This window comes from Cydia pomonella, chromosome 3 (genome assembly GCF_033807575.1).
Source record: "Cydia pomonella isolate Wapato2018A chromosome 3, ilCydPomo1, whole genome shotgun sequence".
Lineage (NCBI taxonomy): Eukaryota > Metazoa > Arthropoda > Insecta > Lepidoptera > Tortricidae > Cydia > Cydia pomonella.
In genome coordinates, this window is record NC_084705.1 from 19,777,263 (window position 1) to 19,791,609 (window position 14,347).

At 36.6% G+C, this 14,347-nt stretch overlaps 1 protein-coding gene across 2 annotated transcripts; it reads left to right on the top strand.

Annotated features, from left to right (window-relative positions):
- Window positions 1-281: 281 nt before the first annotated feature.
- LOC133516231 (titin) lies at window positions 282-12,607 on the top strand. 2 transcript variants are annotated; one of them, XM_061849047.1, is made up of 8 exons: window positions 282-4,215; window positions 4,298-4,509; window positions 7,708-7,725; window positions 7,815-8,019; window positions 8,938-9,044; window positions 9,400-9,575; window positions 10,240-10,349; window positions 11,938-12,607. In XM_061849047.1, the coding sequence occupies exons 1-8, from the start codon at window positions 423-425 to the stop codon at window positions 12,237-12,239; spliced, it is 4,923 nt and encodes a 1,640-aa protein (XP_061705031.1). In that variant the 5' UTR covers window positions 282-422; the 3' UTR covers window positions 12,240-12,607. The 2 variants fall into 2 exon arrangements, with proteins under 2 accessions (XP_061705031.1, XP_061705032.1); XM_061849048.1 differs by lacking the exon at window positions 7,708-7,725 and having other exon boundaries at window positions 284-4,215.
- The last annotated feature ends 1,740 nt before the right edge of the window (window positions 12,608-14,347 follow it).

Below are 14,347 nucleotides of genomic sequence, written 5' to 3' on the forward strand. Positions count from 1 at the left end.
TATTACACGCAAAACATAATATAGGTATCCATTTAGGTATAGTAAATTATAACTGATATGACATGAATGCATTTTAGTAATCAATATTTTTTACAATGCAATTTGCATTTTCGAGCCGTTTGTTCTAAATATACCCGTATCTGTGTGCATTACTGCAGTTTTGGCAAGCATCACTTCCTCATGTCTCGCGCGAGTGCAAAGCAAATATCTACTTAAAAATAGACAACGAAAATGCAACTTTACGCTTGGGGATTAAAAACTATAATGTGGTGAACAAACAGACACTGACATTTTATGTAATACATGCGAATGTTTCGAGACAGGAATAAAGCGGTCCCGTCCACAAATCGGTCAGACTCTCACTGATTTTAGATTTGTTCGGACGTGCCAATTTCACCTGAAAGTTAGCAACCACTGTAATAATGAATAGCAAGAAAAAGAATAAAAACCGTCAAAGTAAACCACCTAATCCAATCCCTCCTCAGGAACAAGAGTTGAGTGAACCCTCGAGTCCATTAGATGTGACAAATGCTGAAATTGAGAGTGTTGTCGAAGAACGTGTGCCTAATATTGTAAGTGAAAATGCTTCCGCAGAAGTAAAAGAAACTGAAGAAACTCCTAAGAAGCCTAAAAGAAACAGAGGTAAAAAGAAAATTGATGACGATAAGAGTGTTAAAGAAGACGAAGTTAAGAGTGAAGAGCTTGTCGTAGGAACTGAAATACAACCGGTTAATGAGTCATTAGATGAATCCAATATAGCCCCAACTGTGCGTAAAAAGAAAAATAAAAATAAAAAGGGACAGGCATCCACCCAAGGAGAAAAAGTAGAAGAAATTAAAGTTGATAAGGATGCTCAAATTGATGAGAGTATTGGTCAGACAAAGAATCTAGAACAAAGTAAAGTAAAGGAGGAACCAGAGCAAGAAATTAGGTCAGCGAAGAAAAAGAATAAAAAGAAGAAAAGCCGCAATGACTCTGAAAGATCCGACAAAGCAGAAGAAGTGTCTTGTACGTCTGTATTCCAAAAGTTATTGTCTGAAAGTGCAAAAGTTGAAGCTACCACACTACCCATTACAAAAGACACCAGTGTTCCAGAAGCTGCCATCAAGGAAGTAGAAATATCACCACAGGCTTTTATACCATCTGATAGTGTTTTAAAAGAAACACCGCAAAAAGATGAAGGTAACAAAAACAAGAAAAAGAATAAAAAAGATAAAAAACCACATGCAGTTCCTGATGCAAACACTCAAGAGTCTCATGAAATAGAAAATGTTGTCATTTCAAGTAACGTCTCTGAAACGAGTAGTGAAAAAATTGTAAAAGAAACCCCAGAGTATCAAGAAAGTGACGAAACAATGCCCTCTTGTTCTACAGCAGGTGAAAAAAACAGTTTAAAAAATAAACCGAAAATTGCAAAACCAGTCGGAAAAAAGAAGCAAGAAAAAGGTAATGAAAATATTGAAAAAGTCGTAATTGAAGAAGTGAAAGTTACTCAAATGGAATCTAGAGAAGAAACAACAATTGCCGACGTTTTACCAATAGAAGAATTAGATGATGTAATACTTGTGCCTCTAACGGATATTGCACCAGACTGGCAAGAAGAAGTGAAAATAGAAGAAGGCAATGGACCAGTCATCGGCTGTGAAGATAAACATGACACAATAGATCTTGAACTTGAATGTCTAAGCCACGAGAATAATACAAATAGGAAAACCTCTCCAAAACCTTCGCGAAGAACTGAAACAATAAGATCTGATGGTAAATCTGAATCCGAAATAAGTAGCACCTCTACAGAGACGACAGTAGAAAAACCTGCCGTGAATACGGACTTAAAAGTTGTTAATACTTCAGAAGAAAAGGTAGGCCACCAAGAAAATAAATCGAAAAATATTGAAGTCAAGGATGAAAACAAAAAAAGGGATAAAAGAAAGAAATCTCCTAGACCTACAACGCATATTGAAAGGGTGCCAGAAATCGGCATCTCAGCTGCAACCTTATGTGCAATGTCTAAATCTGTAGAAATAAGTAGTAAGTCGCTCGAACAAACAGGCGATTTATTCGAAGAAAAACAAGATGAATCCAAGATGTCACTAATAGAATCTGGAAAGATAGAAGTTTCTGGTAACGATAAAAATAAATCTACAAACACATCAAGTAAAGATGAGAAGGCAACGAGTTCTGCGAAAAAGGAAGATATTGTACAATCTGAATTAACTCCTGTCGGCGGGCCAATGTTACCAGCAGCAACCAGCCTTGATACAGTTAGGATGCAAACTGAAATGCTTTTCGAAGTTGTTCAAGATGAGAAAAAGGCGACAGAGAAAGATGAAGTGGGACGCGTTAATACTCCTGATAATTTAAAGCATCACAAAAGAAATAAGTCACCAAAACCTATTAGCGTTGCCTCGGGCTCTAAGAGCTCTCAAAAACAGAAGAAAAATACTTTAAATATCGATGATATCATAATTATTCAAGCTGAGGTTGTGAGTGAAGAAAAGGCTCAAAAGTTCAGTGACTCTTTTATCGCAAGTGAAGAAAACACTGATAAAAATGACACTATAAAAGCAGATGTTAAACATGGATGTGAAAAGCCTAAAAAGAGGAAAAAATCTCCTAAACCTTCTCAACAGGCTTTTACACAAGAAATGAAATGTACTACTGAAAAAGACTGCGTTTTAGAAACTCAGGGAGAAGTACAAACGCCTGTAACTCCTAAGCCACTAGATGTGAACTTATTACCAGAAACTTTTGCTGTTGAGCTAGAGACACCAAAAAGCGATTCATTGCCTTCACCTAACGAAGTCACACCTGACTTTATAGAACATCCACGATGCTCAAGCGAGCAACTTGACAGTAACAACAATATGGTTATTCAAGAAATTCAAAATTCAGATGGGAATTTGAGTGTACCTGTCATAATACCCGAAACTCCGTTTATACAAAGTACTAATATCAGCAGTCCAGAATTGGTATCAAGCGGAATCAGAGTGATAGGTACGGAATCTGACAATAAACCCCTTGAAGAAAAAACTGACCTTAAATCCAAAGTCTTGGAAGTAAATAAAGATATGGAGGAATTAAGAATGTCTATTGAAAGGTCATTAGCGGAACTGACATCATTAGAAAAAAGTGATAAAGATGCTGAAAAGGACGTGGAAAAACAGAATAAAGAAAAAGATGAAATGATTAAAAGTTTTAATCTCAAGCAAGAAATATTTATAGTTGAAAATCGGCCTGCTTTAGAAATGCTTGCGGTAAGGAAAGAAGATTGTAAAGATGCCGAAGAAGAAGTAACCACATGTAAACAACCTGTTTGCCCTGCAAGGAAGGACCACAAAGGAAAAGGAAAATCTAAGAAGAAAAGTAAACAAGAATCGACGATACAAAGCACATCAGCACAGTCACCCACGAATACTACGGCAACTGAAAAGTCATCACAACCTGAAAATAAAAACGAAGAAGCTAATAAAACAGAACAATCATCTAGTAATACACAAGGAAAAGAAAAGCAACAGGCTAGTGAAACCAAAGGTAATAAGGATGACGATTTAATGGTGAGTGAAAATATTGGGAAAAATTATCAAATTGAATTCCAACCTATTGAAAATTTTGAAGATGCAATGACTTCCAGTGTTGACGATGTAAATAAAACGTTTGAAATTATTGCCACCGAAGCTAATTCCAGATTGAATGAAACTCAAAACAATCCAGAGATCAACGTCACAGCGCCACAAGAGGACGATAAAAAAAGTAGACAAGAAAAACAAAATCCTATTTCGCCGCCAAAAAACTTGTTAGGCCACCCCGACATTCCTGTGCCATCGAGTAGAACCGACTATAAAAAAGAAAAGAATAAAACGCCAAATTGCACACAAGCTAAAGTTAAAATAAAAGACGCAAATCAAGTAGAAATACAAATTCCGAAAAAATTTAAAGAGTCTCAGGCAGAGTCTAAAAGTAAACTCTTGAACTTTAAAAAACCCGATGAATCAATAAGTGTGACTAATCAAAATGAAGATTACATTTATAAGTACAGCTTTCGCAAAGTGTTTCTACAATGTGCGTGTCACGTCTGCAAAAAGGATTTGAAAGCGACGAGAGTTCCATGTAGCTATTGCAATTTAATTTTCTATTGCAACCAGAAACATAAAGACGAAGACTACTCTCAGCATCAAGCATTGTGCTTTGCCGTTTCGACAATAGTGCATTTGAAAGGTAACTATTTGATTATTTTATGTTACTTAATCTTGTGTAAATGTTTAGCAACAAACTTCAAAGGATTGTCTTCCATTTATAGACCAAAAGTTTATCTACGCCGACTCGCGCAACGTGACTGGTCACAACTACCGTCTGCTGCGCATGCAGATGATCGTGTCATGCGAGAAGGTGCTTAAGCGCAGACTAGTACCGTGGGAGCAAGAAGCCCTGTTGTACCCCAGGATGTGTGCTCTCGCTAGTTGCAGGGAGTGGAGACAAGGGAAACTGGTGGATTGTGAGGGGTGCGGGCAGGTAAGATAAAACAAACGACATAATAGTACATATGAAATTTTGGGATAACAGGGTGGTAAAAAAAGACCCGAGTTTGCAATGTTCTTACCCCCGGAGTTACACACAATGTTTTTTATTACACTTGCTCGAAAAATATCTTATTTCATGCAGGTTTGCTGAAGGACAAAGGCCTATTTTGATCCCGCGGGAGTTATGGATTATGAAAAAAAAAGCTGTAACTTCCTAGGGAGTTATAGGTTTTTTTACTTATGTCACTTATTCCTACAAACCAAGTAGCATAAATGAGTTATACTTCTAAAATACTGGCGTTTATAATTTAATATTTTTGTTTATGTTTAAAATTATTTAATTTGATTAATTTAACAGCCGCTTAAAATATTTTTACATAATTTTCAATCGTGGCTCGTGAATGCCGAATAGGTCTGTGCCTTCAATACCTCTCCTGCCAAGAAATTACAAAATGGCGGGCGAATGTTTGATATGTCACCGTGTTTAAGAATTATTTCGCTTAAAATTTAGTTTTTTCTTCGCAAGTGTGATGAAAAACATTGTGTGTAACTCCAGGGGTAAGAATATTGCAAACTCGGGTCTTTAATTACCACCCTCGTATCTAGAATTTCACTTACCCCCCTCGTTGCACAATGTGCTATTTCATCACACTTGCGAAGAAAAAACTAAAGGGTCTAGCCGCAATCCTATAGTGAAACTGCCCCTGGCTGAAATGTCTCCTTTCTTAGAAGCGTTAATTGGTCTTGGTCTGGAATCCCCTTAGTTTGGATAAAAAAAAAATATATAAATAAAATCCATTTTAATTTTTCTAAGCTAAACTAATGGTTAGATTTCTTTGAAATTCGGATTATACATGGCACTAATAACAATACATTTTCAAAAAAAAAAAAAAAAAAACAAGTTTGTAACTTATTTACAAAATCCTAAAAAATTTTTTTTTTTGTTTTAATTTTTTTTCGTGTCGTGTTTTAATTTATCGCCACTCGTTTCAAATTTCCTATTTTTCGCACTTGTATCGTAATGTATTATTTCAACACACTTGCTCAAAACGACGTTTTTATTCCACCGATTTTTGGCTCATAATCCGTGCTTTTTCAGAATATTATAACACTTGGGCTTTTTCATTATATTATCCGACTGAGTGAAGAAGGTAACTGATTGCAAATAATATGCATGTAAACGGAGCCTTCTTAATTTGGTCGAGTAATACATTTTTTTTCTAATCAACTATTAGGTTTCAAATGTTAGTTCAAAGAGGTTTTATCACACCAAACATAATTGATAGATTAAATTAACTCGTAAATTACATTAATGAATAAACATAACATTTTATCCATTTGATTTCCATCCGTCGAAAAGAAATACGAAAATATTAGCTTTTTTACGTTTTTTTAATTGGCTGTTTGTCGAATTCGTGCGCGCCTTTGCCTTGCGCGCGCATTGGAATCGTGCGTACAAAAAAATAACGCGCCAGCCATTTTCCGTATTTGTCATAAAATTGGAATAGTTTTGCATGTTTTTAGTGTATTATATATTGACGAATATGTCATTTTCAAGCATTGAAAAAAAATCTGATTTATTAGTTTTGTTTTTTCCTCGCAAGTGTGTTGAAAAACGTCGTATGAAACGCGTGTGCATTGGTTATTAACTCACTTATTACCCACATCGGCTTTCTTATTGCGCGCTCGCTTACAGCTCGCGCGCACAATATCGCCTCGTGTGTAATAACCAACTTAGCACACTTGTATCATAATGTACTATTATGCTACTTGGTTTGTATGAATAAGTGACACTATAATTAATAAAGTTAGCTTTTTTTCACAATCCATAACTCCCGCGGAAACAATATAGGCCTTTGTCCTTCAGTACACCAGTGTGATGAAAAATAAGTTTCAGGAAACTTGGTGTGACAGGGTGTTGACATTGCACCCTTTTTAACCGACTTCATTGATTGACTCTTCTTAACTAGGATGTTATCATATAAGGAAATATTCATTTTTCTCCAATATGATTCAAAATGTTCACCTTGTTGTAGCAAAAATAGTACGGGAAGTTGTTCATTATGGACAAACTCAAATTATAAAAATTCAAACCATTATCGTCGTGTTTTAACGGACGGGAAGTTCATTACTTAATTTTTTTTTCCTTTTTTACAAGCTTTTATTTAGTTTTACCTGTCCCGTGGTCTGTCTGTAATCAAATCTTGCAAGTTAAATTTGACCCACCCATCTCGGTTTCCAATGAAGCTGAAAATTTGCATACATATGTAAGTCGGGTGACAATGCAATATTATGGTACCATCGAGCTGATGTGATGGTGGAGACAGGAGGTAGTCACAGGAAATCTGTGATAAAACAACGCAACCTTTGGGGTTTTTAGAATTGTCTTGAAGAGTATTAGTTGCCTGTGGAAAAAAAGGTACAGGCAGCGATAAAAGCTTGTACCAAAAATGAATTTTTTGCCGAAAACTTTTTAAACATGTATCCACTAAGAAAAACGCAAACAGCCAATGAATATAGCCGCGGGCCGCGTCAACACGACCCGGTCAAAGCTATAGAATAGAGTGAGATAGCAACATAAACGACCTTACATGTCTCGTTCTACAATCCATCGTGTGACTGTGCGAATACTGCTTAATAAAATCAAAGACTGAATAACTTTCATATTTTTTTTAAGGATCTCATGCGTGCACAATTCACATACAGCTTATATCGCACAATTATATTGAATGAACGAATATTGAATAGTAAAGTTGTGCCTTTAACTTGTTTTAAATAATTAAAGAGGGAAATTGATTTTGAAGGTTCGATTTGTGTTATGGTTGATGCTTAAATTATGATTTTACCTTATTTGCTCTCATGTTCGGAGAAAAGCATTTTAAGTATATATGCTCGGCAGGATCAGCAATTCGTGGATTCGTCTTCTTTGAATCGAAACTCGTCCACGAATTGTCCTTTCCCGGCCTTTGCAATAATGTACTATTCTTAATTCTAGAGTTATGAGAGCATGTATTTATCCATATATATTTATATACAAATAGTATCAAAACATAATGCGTTATCTTTTTAAAGTCCAAATACGTAGCCTAACTAACAATGATGCCAATTAAAGTTTAGTCTTTTGAGGACGCATCATGTAACTTTTATAGTACCTCAACAAATACGAACGTCTTGTTTTATTTGTTTACAGACATTGTTATACCGCAATGTAAGTACACAATACAATGCACTGAGAATAATCATTATAATGTCATTAATAAAATCCGGTATTTGTAAAAATCGCTAATATCTCTCCAGATATCGTATTGCTCGGAACATCCAGACCATCTTTCTAAGAGTCACTCCCGTTGGTGTAAGTCCTATAACCTGTATCGTGGGCTGGTAAAGCACCAACAAACGAAAGGCCGCCTGGAACCAAAACTGCCTACGCGAGTGCTGGAGATGAGTCCTCTACCGGAGAACATCAATGAAGTGTTGGCAGCGATGTATGAACAGAAGATTGGTGAGGAAAACAAACAAATCATCAAATATTTGTATATTCAAGTGTTTTAGTTGTAAAATAATATGTTGATTTAACACTAAAGCCCGACCAGAAATATATGATTATTGTCAAGAGGGCGCTGTTATTCTTATGTATTGGATGACAGTTCAGTTTAGTATGAAAAATGTAGTTCAAATGAAATTCCGCAATATGGCGCGTGATCATATTAGTTAAATAGGTACTAACCTAAAATCAATATTACCATGTGATGCGAGACATTAGCGTGATAACTAAAGTAAATGAAAGTTATATACTTAAGTGCAACATTTCAAGACAAATTTAGAAATTTCTTGCTTTTAAATAAAAACAGAATGTTGTATAACTTGGACCTCACAAGCAAGTACCTACTTATCATTTATTAATAGGCGTTTTGAGCGCCGAGTACAAATGTCTCAATCCGACTTTAAAAATGTATTTATAAGTAAAAAGTATAAGTAAAATATAAGTAAAAAGTACAATGGGCGGACTTAATGCCTTCAGGCATTCTCTACCAGCCAACCACTGTGCCAAACAGAAATTATAGCTTTGATGCAGTTGCCCCCATACTGCGACGTTAGGTATATAAATAAGCTAAATAATGCGGAATCGAATGGGAGTAATCACAATATTACAGGCTCAGACTCGGACACTGTGTCAAACTATAATTCTAACCTAACTTTTATCAAACCTCGTAAAAACTAGATAATTTTACACCATATAAAATCTAGTTATCCAATTTTAAAGTGACGAAAATCGACTTGCACGTAGGCGCTTCGTAGGCGCTTTTCGCTACATCGCGGAAAATACGTGTGGTATGTAGCAAAAAGCGATTACGGACAGAGCGCCCGCTTGGCGGGTTGCTGGTAGTGATTGCGTTAACGTTCACCTTTAACTTTGCAGATATGAGCGATATAGAGTATGCAGCGTTGACGCAGCTCGCGACCGCGCCACTCACCGCGCTCTTTTGTCTGCAGCACAGGGCCAACGCCGCTACTGGAATCACTAAGGTTTTACAAGATTTTGATACTTTTCATCATCTCCTTATGGCGTTCCTAGGGCTGGTTATTTAAAACTGGCTCTAGTCTCTTGATTGTAAGTTAAAATAAGAGTATGTAGATTTCTTAAATATTAAACGTAAGGCTAGGAAATGCTGTAGATGCCACTTCCTTTCGCACAATAATACCTATTGCATTATCTATTGCAGACCAGACATAATTAGGTCGTATATTCCTTATCTCCTTCAAATGGAGTTAAGAGTTTTGCAAATTTAACCGACGATACAGTTATATTATTAAATCTAATAAGTGGTAAAGTGGGAGCAAATTGAAAAATGTTTTTGCATCAAAATGTTTTACTTTTCAGAAAACTTTGACTCTTCACATTGTGGGTGCAGAGCTTCAGTTCGAAGCCGACGTGCTTAACAAGTGGGAAGTATTCCTGCTTCACCTGCTGCCTAACGTAGACGAAATTAAGGTTGTGCTGGTAGGCCCGGACCTGAACCCTTCGAATTTGCCACTGGACCTGCTTGGGAAGATCAGGTTAGTTGTACAAGTTGCAGGTACTGTAGTGTTTACTGCCTTTGGTGGAGGAACTAAGGGTGGCGTAGGTGGGAGCCATGAATCTAGTATTTAGTATGGATCGGGCATGAGTGGTGGGGATAACTGACAGAACGGAATAGTCTATCGGAACAGTATGTATCTTTCAGTAGGAGTAGCAGAGAAAGTGCTATTATTGTTTGTCCTTGTCATAGTCTCACTGGTCCTTTCTGCGTGCTTCTAAAGAGTCTTAAGTGACGTAGACGTTTTTTGTTGTCTACTGTTTTTATGGTGAGTAACAATGAATCCAATCAAATTATGTAGGTTGTTTTTGGTATGTTGACAGGAAAGTTAAAACGGGTTTTTAATTTTGTCGCATCGCGTATATTGTCCCTCATGGGTGCACGCGGTATAGCACATCTATACGATCCTACCATCTATGGTGAGGGCGCAACCCTACCAATACCGCCATTGGATCTTCTCGGTAAGATCAGTTTATTTGTACAAGTGGGAGGTTTTAACTCCTACATCAGATCCCTAAGTCGATGATGAGGGTGGTGCTGGTAGGCCCAAACCTTAATCCATCTAATCTGCAGCAGGAACTGTTCTGGGAGATTATTTTACTTCGCGGGCGTTTCTTTACTTTGGGCATTTTACTGTTTTGCAGATACTGCGAAAACTGCCAAAGGAATAAACGCCGAGTAGTATTCGGCTTCCAGGACAAACGAACCTACCATGAGTTCTGGGCGAGCGATGACTTCACGGTGCCTGACTTGGGTAACTCTTAATTCCTAACTCAACGACTTCTCCATTATTTTAAGAATAGGCATCTACCTTCCTGATATTTATCAATTATATTATATTATACCTTTATTTCTCTTACTTCTTAGACTTAGGTTTTTTACAATATGGATATAAAAGTAAAATATAAAAACACATTAAAAAAATACAAAACACATATAAACACATTGTAAAAAACCTAACCTAGGGTGCCGCCAGCAGCGGGGCAGGGCCTAAGCTGCCGGTGGTCAGGCCTGCAGAGAGAGGAACCGCCGGACTATCCGCGCCGTGTCCAAGATCACCGCCTTCTGCCTTATATTATATATTATTATAGGTCATTATTACACAAATTGACTAAGTCCCACAGTAAGCTCAATAAGGCTTGTGTTGAGTGTAGGTACTTAGACAACGATATATACAGGATGATTCAGGAGACGTGAGCAGGATCAAGCCTGCATATTCGGTAAATTATCAGCAACTGTTTCGTACCAGTATTTGTGAGATTAACGTTAATTTAATTTTTACTGTTCAAAAAAAAGAGTTTTATTTTATTTACGATATTTATGATCACCCTCTTTGTTTTATCCATAATAAGTGACAAATTGAGTGTCATCGGAGTGTGGTTACTTTTATAAAATCGTATCTCACTCAAGTGTGGCATTTTATTTTCTTCATAATCAAAGTGCTGTCATAACGGTTAAAGAGGTTTTATCTTTGTTAATTAAGTGTTGTAGGGTGTCCATGATTGTAGATAATCAAATTTGTCCTTAAGAAAAAGTTAAATAACAGATAAAAAGCGTGATTGTTTTACTTAAATATGATGGTGAACGATTCATTAACATTTACTGATTGTGTAGGCTTAGTCCAGCTCACGTCTCATGAATCACCCTGTATAATATATAAATATTTTATAAATACTTAAATACATAGAAAACACCCATGACTCAGGAACAAATATTCATGCTCATCATACGAATAAATGCCCTTACCAGGATTTGAACCCGGGACCATCAGCGTCGTAGGCAGGGTCACTACCCACTAGGCCAAACCGGTCGTCAAATTATGGGACAGTCTTCTCGTCCAGGGGCGGTAGTCCACAAATAAATGTGATAATTGTGATACGAGTCGTTTCTGGCCTCGATTATCCAATTCCACGAATGTCCAGTCCCATACGAGTCTCTATGTGCACATAGAATTGGACAATTCCAAAATCCCTATAAATTGAATTCCCTAAGCGTCCTATCTCTGCGTATCTAATGTATAAAAAGTATTTTCATTAACTTTGTACATTTTTTTTGGAGTTTTTTGTGTTAAAGAAAGAAACTTTCCAAACAGATTCTACCGATGTTGAAACTAATAAAAACTAACATCTCTCTTACGGACTAACCCAAAGAATAGTAAGTATAATGAATCAATGACTAACCTTTATTGGCCAGCATTTTTCTTCAAGTGATCTCGATTCACGGGTATCTCGTGATCATTTAATTTGAAATCTACCTTATTCCATTTCTTTCTAGCATTTTTATTTTCTACGTCTTTATTCTGCACTTGATACCTGTACTTAGGTAGGATTATTTTTTTTCAGTCTGTGCCTTCAACCCAAGCATCCAGCGTTCTTCCGCATACAACGGGAAGGACACCTGGCCTGCCACTATAAATTGCATCCTTAAGCTGAAATCTCCTTTAGCTATCACCTCCTACACCCTTTCAGAGCTGACCAGTGACCTTCTTAGGGTCCAGGAATGCGCTACAGTGCGCTACAATGTCCTATGCGCACCAAGAAATAATTGTTTTGCTAGCGTACGCCCAGATAGGAACTTCATCTCAGATGATGAAGCTCCTTTGTTGTTTAAGAATTATTGTGTTACCGTTGTATGTGGTGCTTAGTGTGTTTTAATCAATAAAGTTGTTTGCGATTTTGTGAGATTTTTATTATTCAAAGTTTGTTAGTAATTTTGTGAAACCTTTATTTAAATAAAACCTTTAATGGGTTGTTATTTCTACGCCTAGTAATAAGCAAGGGTTATGATGGCTTGGACCAAAATTAGAAGTAGCCTCTTAGTGTTCATTAGCGATTTTCTCAGAATCCAGAAGTGTACTACCAAGTTTTGCGAGTCAAAAAAAATTGTTTATAAGCTTCCGACCCAGTAAGAACTTCATTTGCGTTGATGAAGCTCCTCAGTCGTCTAAAAATCATTACCTACATTAGTATGCTGTATTTAATTTGTTATTATTAATAAAGTTGTTTTTGATTTCATGTGAGTTTCACTAAAGTTATTCAGTTTCGTCAGGGATTTCACTTAGGGGCGTCCGAACTTTCTTTGATGGCAAAATAAGGCAACTTGTAAAATGGAATAATAAAAAAAAGGAAACGTCAGTGACAAATAACATTTGTCCAATTTATAGGGGCCGTGCGCGTTGGAGGGTCTGCCATCTTGTGGCCTGAATCGGAACAATAAACATGTACATTTACACGTCACGTGTTTTCTTGTGCATAGTAGATTCTGCCATCTTGTGGGCTACATCGCAACAATAAACATCACATTTACGCCTCGCGCCAAAAATCTGACGGCTCCTGTGCTGCCTCTTACAGTTCATGCACGCTCCCTATAATTTGTGCAACGTTTCCACATATTATTAATACACATTTATTGGCTGTTTGAATGTTGATAATGAACAAAGGCAAAAAGTGAGTTTTAAAATGAAATACCTACAAAGTGTAAAACTTGCCTCCGCTGATGAGACTCTCTTATTGCCAAGAAACGCAGCTCAATATGTAAAAAAGACGAAAAATATGGTAAGTGTGGCTCCTTTTCTTTAAATTACATTTTTTTTAACGATTTGATTAAATACTATTAAGAAAGTCCTAATACTAAACGATGCAGTCAGAGTGCACGTTTAAAAGTGCAATTGAACTGTGCGTGCATTTCACCTGTGTTACCCTCCAGCCAGCCATCCCTCCGTCCACTAAAATCCGTTTGGTAGGATCCATTACGGATCCAAGTGGACGTTTTGTGCATTCAGATCTATCAATGGATTTGAGTAGACTTTATTGAGGACTAGGGTCCAAATAGATTATGTTGAACCAAAAAGTTTCCTAAAATCCATCAATGGATTCATGTAAACTATTGACAACCAGCGATCCTTATATACAAGGGAAGAAAGTTGTATTTTACCTGCGAGTGTTCATTTGAAATACGATTTAGCGAAATGATTCTATGATTGACCACGAGCGTAGTGAGCGGTTCAAAAATAGAATCCTGAGCGTAGCGAGTGCTTCAACACTATAAATAAAATTAATTTTTCACCTCATTGCCCTTATTGTTTATTCTATCTATTGATAAAATCTCTTTTTATCCGCATGTGAAGAAAGAGTTTTGACATATAAATAATACATTAAGTGACATTTGACAGGTAACAAAATGTAAAACGTTGAAAGTGATGAATTTTTAACATCACAATTAATGAATTTTATTGAGTAAAAAAGTCTAAATACAGTCGTACACATAAATATAAGCATTCAACAAAATTCATCATTCTTAGTATAAAAACGGCCAAAATATTCTGACAGGTTGAATCGCCAGTAATTTGCCACCTTTTGCGGTCGTCGTACCAAAATCCATGTATGTAGGTAAGTGTGGTAATAAGTAAAATTTAAAAAAAAACTCCCCAGACGCATGTGTCAAAATAGCCGATAACTTCAAAACGGCTGAACTGATTATGATGAAACATGTCTAAGACCAACCACTGGAAAACTAGCTTTCAAACAAAACCGCATCCCAATCCGTTCACCCATTTAGGAGCAACGGTGTCACGGACAGACACACAGGTAAACTCACAGACAGACACGCATAGCGGTCAAACTTATAACACCCCTTTTTTGCGTCGGGAGAATAGTTAGGAACCGTTAATTGATCTTTGTAGGTTCGGTACAGGTAAGTTTTGAAGTCTATTATAGTACATTGATGGGTTCAATAAAATCCATTGATGGATCA